At 38.7% G+C, this 14,049-nt stretch overlaps 1 protein-coding gene across 1 annotated transcript in view; it reads left to right on the top strand.

Annotated features, from left to right (window-relative positions):
- The window catches only part of CDH23 (cadherin related 23), a 1,196,655-nt gene that overhangs the window by 62,283 nt on the left and 1,120,323 nt on the right, over positions 1-14,049 (top strand). Inside the window, exons 3-4 of the mRNA XM_040438415.1 lie at positions 9,920-9,967; positions 12,801-12,893. Of these exons, the coding sequence (XP_040294349.1) occupies positions 9,920-9,967; positions 12,801-12,893 (141 nt within the window). The remainder of the gene's footprint in view (positions 1-9,919; positions 9,968-12,800; positions 12,894-14,049) is intronic.

Below are 14,049 nucleotides of genomic sequence, written 5' to 3' on the forward strand. Positions count from 1 at the left end.
TGATAACCTTTTTGATGAAATATAAAACATCTGCTGGTTTGTTTCTTTGTGTGTGTAACTTTAGATGGAAAATATCATTTGTTTGCCTATTTGCCTCTGGGACCATAAGAGACTTACATGATCATTTATAATGTGTAAAAACTAAAGACCTGTATTTGCAGAAGCCACATTTAGGAAGTCACTGTGGGAGGCTGCAGTTTATGGTGTGTTTATCCAGAAAGGGATAGCAGACACCGTCTGCAATGGCTGGAGATAACTGCAGGCAGTGCCTAGGGGCCTGAGATGGATTCCTAGCAGCCTCTCTGCTGGAGCTGCCGCTGTCTGATAGCAGCACCTGAGACGAGGAGTCTTTAAATCACCCAGCAACTTCCTTCAGGGCAGAAAAATAGCTGATGAGAGTGATGAGCATTACGTTGCCTAGAGCTAAACAACATACTTTAGTTGGTTTATGGTGACTGGACCTAATTCTCTTTCTAAGCTGCTATAATAAGTAATACATAAGAAATGTTCATACTTTGTAGAAAAGATGTTTCATCACGGTACTGCCTGTTCACAGAACCTACATAATATTATTATGTTATATCCAGTTTTGTTACATAATTATACATTTGTAGTAGATAATAGTGTCACAGTAAGGGCTCATGCACACGACAGTATTTTGCGTTCAGTATACTGGACGTTTTTGTAGTTCAGTATGCGGTACATATACTGAACCATTCATTTCAATGGTTCAGCAAAAAAAACTGAAGTGTCTCCGTGTGCATTCCGTTTCAGTATTTCCGTATTTCCGTACCGTGAAAAGATAGAACATGTCCTATTCTTGTCCGCAAATCACGGTGCTTGGCTCCATTCAAGTCAATGGGTCCCCAAAAAAAACGGAACACATACGGAAATGCATCCGTATGTCTTCCGTTTCCATTCCGTTTTTTGCTGAACCATCTATTGAAAATGTTATGCCCAGCCCAATTTTATCTATGTAATTACTGTATACTGTATATGTCATACGGAAAAACGGAACGGAAAAACTGAACAAAAACGGAAACACAACGGAAACAAAAAACGGAACAACGGATCCGTGAAAAACGGACCGCAAAACACTGATACGGTCGTGTGCATGAGGCCTAAAGCAAATAATTACAGAGAGGTGACCTCAGAAAAGAAATGACTCCAAAATCTGAATTATACTATATGGGCTAAAGGCCAAATTAGTGACCCAGCCTTTCTGTAACAAGCCCTTTAAAAACATATATCTACTGTATTTTGATCTATATAAAGTGAAATTCTGAATTTATCATACTGTCTAAAAGAAATAGTTATTTTTTTTAACATAGCAACCAATCAGGACATTTTATTTTAATTATTTATTTAATTAGGATTTATTTTTATGTTCTTTTGTTGAAAACTGACATCTGTGTTGTGATTGGTTCACCTTTTAGATAGTTTTAATACATTTGCTACAATAAAGTGAAAATAAAATTGGCAATGTGTCTTGTGTATTCTCTGTAGGGACTAATCACATGAATATATGTCCATATTAATCGTCTGTCATGCCTCACCATGGGTTTAATAGAACCCAACTAACAGCATCATAGGGCTTTATGATCGGGCCATGAAACACACAAGTGGAGTAATATAGACATATAATACGTCTGAAATAAATTTGTGTGAATAGCCCCTTATAGTAATGATAAACTTGGTACCAGGGGCGGACACAGACAGTAGAGGGCCCCTGTGCAAGGAATGTACCTGGGCCCCCCCCCCAAACCACACATACAAATATAAACATATATGTGCAAATAAAAAAAATCTTGTTAACCCATTAAGGACCTGCGCCGTACATGTAGGGCGCAGATGTCCGTGACTTAAGGACCAGCGCCGTACATGTAGGGTGCTGTGAATCGGCGGGTGCAGGAGATGCGCCCGCACGATCCACAGAAGGGGTGTGGCAGTCACTTATAGCTGGACACCTGTTGCATACACCGGCATCGGTGAAATCACCGATGCAGGCACATTAACCCTTAATGTGCCCCAGTCAGCGCTGTCCGCGACACGTGCGATGTGTGGAGGGAGGAAGAGAGCAGCCATCGGGTCCCCGCGCTGCTGTGACAGGGACCCGATGGCAGGGAAGGCAGCCCGATGCCTTCATTAGGCATCGTGGCTGCCAAAAGTTGAAGTCCCAGAGTAGGACAAAAAAATAGTTAAAAAAAAGCTAAAAAATAAAGTTTTACCCAAAAATTAGAAATTTATAGTAAAAAAAAGTGTCCTTTTCCCAAAATAAAGTACTTTTTTTTTTTAAAATAGGAAAAAATAAAAGTTTACATATTAGATATCACCGCGTCCGTATCGACCGGCTCTATAAAAATATCACATGAGCTAACCCCTTAAATGAACACCGTCAAGAAAAACTATAAAAACTGCTAAAAAAAACTTTTTTGGTCAAAAAGGCATATGCCCCCCAAAATAGTACCAATTTAACCGTCACCTCATCCCGCAAAAAATGATACCCTACCTAAGACAATTGCCCAAAAAAAATAAAAAAAATATTGCTCTCAGACTATGGAGACGCTAAAACATAATTTTTTTAATAAAAAAAAATGCTGTTATTGTGTAAAACTTAAGTAAATAAAAAAAAAGTTGACATATTAGGTATTGAGGTGTCCATAATAACCTGCTCTATAAAAATACCACATGACCTAACCTCTCAGGTGAACACCATAAAAAAATAAAAATAAAAACTGTGCTAAAAAAACATTTTTTTGTCACCTTAAATCACTAAAAGTGCAACACCAAGCAATCAAAAAGGTGTATGCCCCCCAAAATAGTACAAATCTAACCGTCACCTCATCCCGCTAAAAAGAGCCCCTACCTAGGACAATCGCTCCAAAAATAAAAATAAATCTAAGGCTGTGAGACAATGGAGACACTAAAACATAATTTTTTTAATTTAAAAAATGCTGTTATTGTGTAAAACTTAAGTAAATAAAAAAAGCATACATATTAGGTATCTCCGCGTCCGTAACAACCTGCTTTATAAAAATATCACATGAACTAATTCCTCAGGTGAACAATGTAAAACAAATAAAATATAAACGGTGTTAAAAAAGCAATTTTTTGTCACCTTACATCACAAAAAGTATAATAGCAAGCGATCAAAAAGTCATATGCACCCCAAAATATTGCTAATTAAACCATCATCTCATCCCGCAAAAATGATATCCTACCTAAGACAATCGCCCAAAAAATAAAAAATAAACTATGGCTCTCAGACTATGGAGACAGTAAAATGATTTTTTTTTGTTTCAAAAATGATAATATTGTGTAAAACTTAAATTAAATAAAGTAGACATATTAGGTATCCCCGTGTCCATAAGAACCTGCTGTATAACAATATCACACGTGACCTAACCCCTAAAATAAAAAGTGTGTCAAAAAGCCTTTTTTTTTACCTTACATCACAAAAAGTATAGTACCAAGCGATCAAAAAGTCATACGCACCCCACAATAGTACCTATTAAGCCGTCATCTCATACCGAAAAAAACTAGCCACTACATAAGACAGTCGCCCAAAAAATAAATAAACTATGGATTTCAGAATGAGTGGAGAAACTAAAAAAATCTTTCTTTCAAAAATGCTTGGTATTGTCGCGTCTGTAACAACCTGCTCTATAAAAATACCACATGGTCTAACCTTTCAGATGAACGTTGTAAATGACAAAAAATAAAAACTGTGCCATAACAGCTATTTTTTGTTACCTTGCCTCACAAAAAGTGTAATATAGAGCAACCAAAAATCATATGTACCCTAAAATAGTACCAACAAAACTGCCCCCCTATCCTGTAGTTTCCAAAATGGGGTCACTTTTTTGGAGTTTCTACTCTAGGGGTGCATCAGGGATGCATCAAATGGGTCATGGTGTCAAAAACTAGTCCAGCAAAATCAGCCTTCCAAAAACCATATGGCGTTCCTTTCCTTCTGCGCTCTGCCGCATGCCCATACAGCAGTTTACGACCACATATGGGGTGTTTATATAAACTTCAGAATCAGGGCAATAAATATTGAATTTTGTTTGGCTGTTAACCCTTGCTTTGTTATTGGAAAATGTTTTATTAAAATGGAAAATCTGCCAAAAAAGTGAAATGATAAAATGTCGTCTCCATTTTCCTTTAATTCTTGTGGAACACCTAAAGGGTTAACAAAGTTAGTAAAATCAGTTTTAAATACCTTGAGGGGCGCAGTTTCTAAAATGGGGTAATTTTTGGGTGGTTTCTATTATGTAAGCTCACAAAGTGACTTCAGACCTGAACTGGTCCTTAAAAAGTGGGTTTTGGAAATTTTCTGAAAAATTTCAAGATTTGCTTCTAAACTTCTAAGCCTTCTAACGTCCCCAAAAAATAAAATGTCATTCACAAAATTATCCAAACATGAATTATACATATGGGGAATGTAAAGTAATAACTATTTATTTATGTGATGAGAAAACAATCTCAGAATGGCCTGGATAAGTAAAAGTGTTTTAAAGTTACCACATAACGTGACACATGTCAGATTTGCAAAAATCGGCCTGGAATTTAAGGTGAAAAGTGGCTCGGTAGTGAAGGGGTTAAACAGTGCAAACATAGACTAAACTGTGTAAAAATGCACTAGATTTATCACAGAATGTGTTGCTGGATAATTAATCTGGTAAACCATTAGACATTATATTTTCAGTTTATACCACCTATTGGCTTACTTTGTGTCAAAATGTAGTGTCATAATTTTGCAATTTTGGTGCACATTATTGCATCTTAAACCATACACTTTTCTGATGTTGAGCGAAGCGTCTAAGGGTACTTTCACACTAGCATTATTTTTTCCGGTAAATTGTCTCATTACCGGAAAAAAAACGCATCAGTTTTGTCCTAATGTATTCTGAATGGAAAGCAATCGGTTCAGTATGCATCAGAATGTCTTCCGTTCCGTCCTTTGTACGGTATTTGACCAGACAAAATACCCCAGCTGCTGCAGTATTTTTTCTGGCCAAAATCCCGGAACAATACCGCACTTGCCGGATCTGGCATTCATTTCCATAGAGATGTATTAATGCTGGTTCCGGTACCAAGTGTTTGAGAAAATTCTGCATCTCCGATTCTACGGTCTGCGCATCCACCAGGACATAGGAGGAGCTATTTTTGCGTTTGATCTTTAAATACCGGATCTGGTATTCCGCATGAGACCGGATGAGACAGATCCAGTATTTCACCAGATCCATCTTGGATCCAGAAAAAAAGGCTTTCCGTTTGTGCACGGCTTGCCGGATCCGGGAGGCAGTTCCGTTGACGGAACTGCCTGCTGGATTCAAAAAAACGCTAGTGTGAAAGTACCCTAACACCCTAAATAAATGAAAAATCTGCCCCACTGAGTATTAAAATCAAACAAACTATCTAGAGAACATAGAGACACAAATTATTGAAAAGGAAATGGTTAACTCCCAGTTGCCAGTTTATTCAAGCATTTCCAAAAGAAATAACAGGAAAATTACAGAATCAGAGTTGAAACAAAACCATTGTTTAGAGATGAGTGACTTTTCTGAAATTCATTAAAGGGAACCTGTTACCATGAAAATGCTAAATAATCTGCAGGCAGCATGGGATTGAGCAGGGAACCCAAGCATATTGATAGTTTTCTGCGAAAAGATCCAGTAAAGTTTGTATTTATTCATTTAAATTCCTGCTATTCTGGCTTTGAAGTCAAGGAGGAGGTCCTATCAGTGATTGACGGCCTTCCCTCTATGACTTTGTATACAGAGCTAGCTGTCAATTTACTGATAGGACCTCCTCCTTGACTTCAAAGCCAGAATAGCAGGAATTTAAATGAATGAATTACAAGTTTTACTGGATCTTTTCCCAGAAAACTATGGGGAACATGTATTAAGATCAGCATTCTCCATGCTGCACTTAAGTCCCTCTGTGCTGCTGGAGGAAGTGCCAAAGTTATGTAGAGGCACAGGTCTCTACATAAGTTTGGCGCTTTCTTCAGCAGGCCATGTGACAGACTTAAGTCTACACCAGCTCCCTTGCTGGAAAATATTTAAGCCATTTTCCATGAAAGAGAGTGGCATGGAAAATGATAAATGAGATGGCCCTGCCAGCCGCCAACTACCCCGCCCACACCTTCGGAAAAGTGGCATAAGCAGGTAAAGAAAATTGAAAATATGTGGTTGTGGATAGCTCACCCCCTTTCCCAGTATGGTCAAGGTGCTCTAGTCAAAGACTGATCGCCCAATCAGTCAGAGTAAAGGAAAAATTTGGATAATAGGGACTGGCACTCAATATGTGGGTCACAACATCAGCTTTTAATATTTAAAAATATTTAAAAAATGTGACATATGTCTAAAAGTGAATACATGGTACATAATACATCCTACATAAAATATCCCCCTAAAAACTCAATAAAATTGCCACTTGTCTAACGGTCCTAGATGGATGACATGTGCAACTAGTTCAAATTGGAAAGTCCATGATACAAAATTCCAATCTGGGACAATGTTGATGATACAAAATTCCAATCTGGGACAATGTTCCTTTGAATACCAGCAATCAACGTCCGGACAGTACTGACTTCTTTCGAGTCTGTGATTCAGATCTCGATAACATACAATCCGCCAATTGTGGCGTTCAGTCTTTCCTCACCATAGTGGGTTATGTGCGGTGGTCACAGGCTGTGGAGAGATATTGCTTACCGGTGTCTGCAGATAACCGGCCCTCTCGTTCACCTGCTTTCCACACCGTGCTGCTGTACTTACTTCCGGCGTCCTCGCACTCTGTTCTAGATCACGTGTTCCTGCAGAGATATCGCGGGACTTCGTTACTCTATTCCGGTATCTGATGTGCTAATGCTCATAGCAAGATGGGAGAAAATGGAGCGCTCCAAATTTGAAAAGTCAATCAAATGATCTTTCTCATGTCCGGATTAACACTTGCAGCAGGGATTTCCACGCCAGACGCGTTTCGAGGACTTCACTCCTCTTCCACTGAGGAAGAGGAGTGAAGTCCTCGAAACGCGTCTGGCGTGGAAATCCCTGCTGCAAGTGTTAATCCGGACATGAGAAAGATCATTTGATTGACTTTTCAAATTTGGAGCGCTCCATTTTCTCCCATCTTGCTATGAGCATTAGCACATCAGATACCGGAATAGAGTAACGAAGTCCCGCGATATCTCTGCAGGAACACGTGATCTAGAACAGAGTGCGAGGACGCCGGAAGTAAGTACAGCAGCACGGTGTGGAAAGCAGGTGAACGAGAGGGCCGGTTATCTTCAGACACCGGTAAGCAATATCTCTCCACAGCCTGTGACCACCGCACATAACCCACTATGGTGAGGAAAGACTGAACGCCACAATTGGCGGATTGTATGTTATCGAGATCTGAATCACAGACTCGAAAGAAGTCAGTACTGTCCGGACGTTGATTGCTGGTATTCAAAGGAACATTGTCCCAGATTGGAATTTTGTATCATCAACATTGTCCCAGATTGGAATTTTGTATCATGGACTTTCCAATTTGAACTAGTTGCACATGTCATCCATCTAGGACCGTTAGACAAGTGGCAATTTTATTGAGTTTTTAGGGGGATATTTTATGTAGGATGTATTATGTACCATGTATTCACTTTTAGACATATGTCCCATTTTTTAAATATTTTTAAATATTAAAAGCTGATGTTGTGACCCACATATTGAGTGCCAGTCCCTATTATCCAAATAAGCAGGTAAAGGTATATATGTTAATAAATGACCCTTTATATATAAATCTGCTCAGCTCCTCCTGCTCTGTAAAATGCTGCCTGTGGCTCAGACACTACGTTCAACCTAACAAGTTCCCTTTTAAGGTTCCTATTGATCCGGCTGTTAAATTCTATTCATGTATCACCCGTTTCAAGATCTCTAATGTCAAAAGAACATTAATGATGTCAAAGTGATAGAGATATATATGGCCATGGATAAGCAGTAGCAGGTGCTAACAAAAAAGCTGTTTAGATAGATTTTTTAATGCTTATGAAAATGAAAAATGTAGTAGTATAGCTTTAAATACTGAACAGTAACATAAGCAGTCTGACATATGTCTGACAAAACCAGCCTCCATAAGGCCTACATAAGTTATACAATATGACACAGCGACTCTTGCCTCTAAAACCTATAGCTCTCTGACATAAGTATACAACTAGCTATTGACTTCACTGTGAAATAACCTCTCTGACTCTAAACTAGCTGTAGTCTGTGTTTTAAGATTCATTTTTTCCTCTGTCCAACAGATGTGCCGTCTCTCCAATGTGCAAGCCCAGAAAAGCATGGCAGGTCCTGCCTGGAATCTTGTATAGTGCATGTAATGCATCTAGTGACCTGACAGCTATAGTCCCTCATGTTTGGCAAGGCATTATGGGCAAACTTCCAGAATAGGATGATATGACTCTCCTTCTTCATCTGCTCATTTTCCCTGTATTCCAATATCTTAAATGTCAGACCCCATTTTGATCAATTTGCGTGGGATAATTACCAAAACAGAAACAGAATTTTTTAAGAAATTTGTAACAAACTGGATTAGTGTAGAATCGATTTGCTTATCTCTACGATAGGGGATAACTATTAAACCAGTGGGAGTCCTATTGCTGGGACCCCCACCAATCATGGTAATGGTGCCCCTCAGAGCCTCTTGAAATGAATGATGCAACAGGTCGAGCATGCACAGTACCACTCCATTCATCTATACAGGAGATCCGGAGACAGTCAAGTACAGTGCTCGACTATTTCCAGAACTCCCATAGAGTTGAGTGGCAGTTTGCATGTCCAACTTACAGCTCCATTTATTTCAGTGGTCCAGGGTATCATTTCTCATGAAGTGGTGGTCCCAGCAGTTGAACCCCCACCCCCCTCCCCCACTCATCTAACAGTTATCCTGTAGCCTTTGGGTAGGGAAAAATGTTTAACAACCAGAATACCCCTTTAACCAATTTCAAGGAAAGGTGAAGGTAGACACATCTTTAGACAGCAATTAAAATTTTAAGATTTATGAAAGTAATTATTTTCTGCTTCCTATTTTTGGTGTTTTTGGTACTCTATAAATATAGAATCCTAATCAACTCCGAGCTGACATTTAGTGTACTGCATGTTCTGCAACATGTATGCTTTCAATATGATGTCTCTCAAGGTGAGCACGAATATAGAAATCACAGCTATAAAAGTCCACACACTTTTCCCATAAAAATGATTGGCATTTTTTGATTATCCAATGAAAATAATGTGTTTTAAAGGACGTGCACAAGAAAACCATGTTTCTTTTATATGATGGACATGTCCTCATTTGTCAGGGGTCTGTGTTTCAGGAAATTCACATAAGTGGCACTGTGCTCTTTTTATACTCAAAAGTGTACAGAATGACTGAGAATAAAGGAGGGGGAGTCTTTTAGGAGGACAGTCTAGAAAACATTAGCATTGTGCAAAAATTAAGGAGTTGAGCTAGAGGAATGTTTTTTTTTTCCTTATACAAGCTGTTGATGTATAACCAAATCAACAGGGGAAAAAATGGTTTGAAATCATGTGTTGTCAACCTAGACCTTTGGCTAAATTTTACTGAGAATGGATCCTTGGGAATGTCACAATGCTAAACTTCCATAGACTCTTTTACTCCAGCATAATTAGTTTGATACAATTAATTTGCTATGATTAAGAGCATACTTCAGAAGGTAATTGTGTTGGCTAAAATTGAAATGCGAACAATGCTGTATATTTGAGCGCCATCTGTAATTGTACTTCTGGTTCCTCCTTTGCCCCTCTCCCACTGGTGTTTTGCATGTAATTATGCTTTTAGCTAAAATCCAAAGCACTGCCATCAGAAGATAAACACTATTTCTAATCGTATTATTTTGTCTTCCTTTTCATTCCAGACTAAATCAGAATTCACAGTTGAATTTTCTGTCAGTGACAGCCAGGGGGTATGTATGACTTTTTCATTTCATGACATAAAAATCTATGTTTGGTGAAACAGGACAAGATAACAGGAGATGTGATGGAAGGGGCGGAGAAAAATGATTTGTAATATCTTGGGTATAAGCGCTGCCAGCAGGAACCTCTTGGAACCAATATGACCAATTAAATATAAGGTTGTGAAATGTTCATTTTTAGCACTAGTGTAGGTGTTCTTGCTCTTAGCATGCAAGGATGAAATGTCATGGATTGGTAATCAACTTTTATTATTTAGATAATCTTATAAAGTTCTTAGAACTATATTAAAATTTGAAACAAATCCTTGAATATATTTAAAGACCATTGACAGATTTGAATACATATAAGTTTTTTTTTCATTATTGCATTGTATTTATTGTATTTTGGACTTAAACATTTTACCATTTGGTCATTATTAAACATTTTCTTTTAATTTTCATTCAGTGATTTCAATCATTCATCCTCTGCAGCCAACAACTTTTCACCTTTAATGTAGGGATCGACCGATATAGATTTTTTAGACCCGATACCGATAACCTGTGAACTTTCAGGCTGTTAGCTGATAATTTATACCTATATTTTATATCTCATAATATATATTATATTAGTTGGTAGTCACTGAGGTGGTGGAAATTTGCATTTGGTACTAGTATATTCTAAATGTAAATTATAAATAATAAAGCCCTTAGATGGTAGTCAATTTATAATTTACATTTATAATATACTAGTGCCAAAGGCAATTTCCACACCATCCCCCTTCCCCCCTCCTCACTGACTTTGTTAACCCCTATCAGACCTCAGATCAGACCTTTATTAACCCCTAACAGACCTCAGATGAATAAAGTAAAAAAACTCCTCATCTCTCCTGCACCGCGGCTCCTCTTCATCTCCCCTGTGTTCTCCGGCCCGCGCTGCACTGTCACCTGACAGCGTGCAGCGTCAGGTCATAGTGCGCGCACTACGTCCTGTCGCTGTACGGGGTCAGGACAGGGCAGCGAGGGCCTCATCAAAGAAGACCAGAGAGGGTGAGTATCGGAAGCACTTGCTGCACTTCTTCCCGGCTCTTGGCACCCGATGCATACTAGTGCACGCTTCCATAATAGAAGCGCTCACTAGTATTCGCTTTATACGCATTATCGGCATATTGGCAAGGTTAGATGCCGATACAGATAACGTACAAAATCCTGAATATCGGCCAATAATATTGGTACTTCCGATAATCAGTCGATCCCTACTTTAATGCATTCAGAGTAAAATCCATTCAGAGATGCTGTTTGGCAGCTCAGACTGGTCCTTATCTCTGCATTCCTGAGATCTCAAAAACACTCATTTAAAGGGGATGTACAGTGATAGCATATTGTTGACCTATCCTCAGGTTAAGTCATCAATAACAGATCAGCGGGCATCCAATGATGCTCATGCAAGCGCTGCATACTCTTCATTGTTTAACTTCATGCCACCTAGATTGTTGTGAAGAGTAGTGTAATTGCAACTGCTCATCCCATTTACTTAACTGTGTAATTATTCTGCACTGATGCTACAAGTGGACAATGTCCTGTTAAGCAGTGAAGAGCAATCAGAGAAAAAATATCCAGCATTGTAGGTGAAAAGATGCTGACGGCAGAGGACAAATGGTTCAAAATGTTTAAGAAAGACTAACTGGAAAATAAGTACAATTCAATAATAAAAAAATGCTTTTAAAATGTTTCTGTAGTCTATTAATTAAGACAAGCCATTTCCTATACCTTAATAACTCATAAATAATCCCTCAATCAGGACTATCCTCTAAAAGTGAGGATGAAGAAGTGTTCTCAAACCGTGTCTGTTGCTCTGTTCTGGCCTGTCCATGTATTCATTTAAATTGCTGGTAATGCCTATCTCCCTGCAGTGACCATACGGGCTCTTTCACACGAGGGGATGCCGCGCGGGTAATCTCTGCTGCGTGAAAGATTGCCAACCCAGCAATGCTCTGTGCCTCTCAGTGATCTTTTTACTACATAATCACAGTGAGATAAAGTTGTCACCATGATATTGTAGTAAAAAGGTCACAGAGAGGCACGGAGCATTATCAATCATGTTAATGCTCCGTGTCTCATCTGTCCAGAGCGTAGCTTGGCACTCTTTCACGCAGCGGATTACCCGCACGGCATCTGCTCGTGTGAAAGAGCCCTACAACAGATTGCTGGTCCATCTTCAATTGGGGCATAAAGCATAGTGAAAGGGGATTTCCAGATGAGACCATCCCTTGTTGTCAAATGTCCTATGTAATTAATTAGGCATATAGAAGTATGATTCTATGAAGCTAAGAGAAACTTAGAGGGACAGCAAAATCAGTATTTTCTTTGCCTTGCACCACCAGAGGATGCGCCAAGTTTATGCAGAGACGCACACCTTTCATAGATTTGGCACATCCTCCCACTGGCCGTTTGACATATCTATGGCAGCTGACTTGAATTAAGATAAATGTGCCAGACATGCTACATTGCCCCCTCACCATGCCATATTTGCACACCACTTGTGAAAAGCGGTGTGAAGAGGGATAAGTCACAAATATTGCGGCAACAAAAAAAGCGTGTGACAAACTGTGACTGTGTGAATTTCTGACACCACAAAAGTGACATATGTGGCATAATAAATCCCCCTCCCCAGTATCTATTAGTGTGTTTTTAATCATAATAATGTGTCAGAATATTTGGCTCCAGTAATGCTGAGTGATTGGAGTTGCCAAGTTATTGGAAGTTTTCGATATACTGTATATAAAAATATAAATCATAAACTTGGAAGAGACATAACCTAACATACTTACTTGTGGTCAATCTTCAGGTTATTAAAGGCAAAGTAAATATCCAGGTTGGGGATGTCAATGACAATGCACCTACCTTCCATGGCCAGCCATATACAGTGCGCATTGCAGAGGTACATGTTCATATCAAAGTTCTGAAAGTTATATCATAGTTAAAGCTTAAATTATTTGTTGATGTTCTTATACTTCATATATTTGAAAAATGTGTTAAAATTATATATATACACAGTACAGACCAAAATTTTGGACACACCTTCTCATTAAAAGAGTTTTCTTTATTTTCATGACTAGGAAGGCATCAAAACTATGAATTAACACATGTGGAATTATATACATAACAAACAAGTGTGAAACAACTGAAAATATGTCATATTCTAGGTTCTTCAAAGTAGCCACCTTTTGCTTTGATTACTGCTTTGCACACTCTTGGCATTCTCTTGATGAACTTCAAGAGGTAGTTCCCTGAAATGGTCTTCCAACAGTCTTGAAGGAGTTCCCAGAGATGCTTAGCACTTGTTGGCCCTTTTGCTTTCACTCTGCAGTCCAGCTCACCCCAAACCATCTCGATTGGGTTCAGGTCCGGTGACTGTGGAGGCCAGGTCATCTGGCGCAGCACCCCATCACTCTGCTTCATGGTCAAATAGCCCTTACTTTCAAAGTTTTCCCAATTTTTCAGCTGACTGACTGACCTTCATTTCTTAAAGTAATGATGGCCACTCGTTTTTCTTTACTTAGCTGCTTTTTTCTTGCCATAATACCAATTCTAACAGTCTATTCAGTAGGACTATCAGCTGTGTATCCACCTGACTTCTCCTCAACGCAACTGATGGTCCCAACCCCATTTATAAGGCAAGAAATCCCACTTATTAAACCTGACAGGGCACACCTGTGAAGTGAAAACCATTTCAGGGGACTACCTCTTGAAGCTCATCAAGAGAATGCCAAGAGTGTGCAAAGCAGTAATCAAAGCAAAAGGTGGCTACTTTGAAGAACCTAGAATATGACATATTTTCAGTTTCACACTCGTTTGTTATGTATATAATTCCACATGTGTTAATTCATAGTTTTGATGCCTTCAGTGTGAATTTACAATTTTCAGTCATAATCATGAAAATAAAGAAAACTCTTTGAATGAGAAGATGTGTCCAAACTTTTGGTCTGTACTTTATATATATATGGTAATTACATGTATCTATGAATCTTATGATAAAAATTGCAGCTACATGATAATTTTGAAACCGTAACTTTACTTTCATTTGGAATACAAAT

Source organism: Bufo bufo, chromosome 6 (genome assembly GCF_905171765.1).
Source record: "Bufo bufo chromosome 6, aBufBuf1.1, whole genome shotgun sequence".
NCBI classification, from domain to species: Eukaryota; Metazoa; Chordata; class Amphibia; order Anura; family Bufonidae; genus Bufo; species Bufo bufo.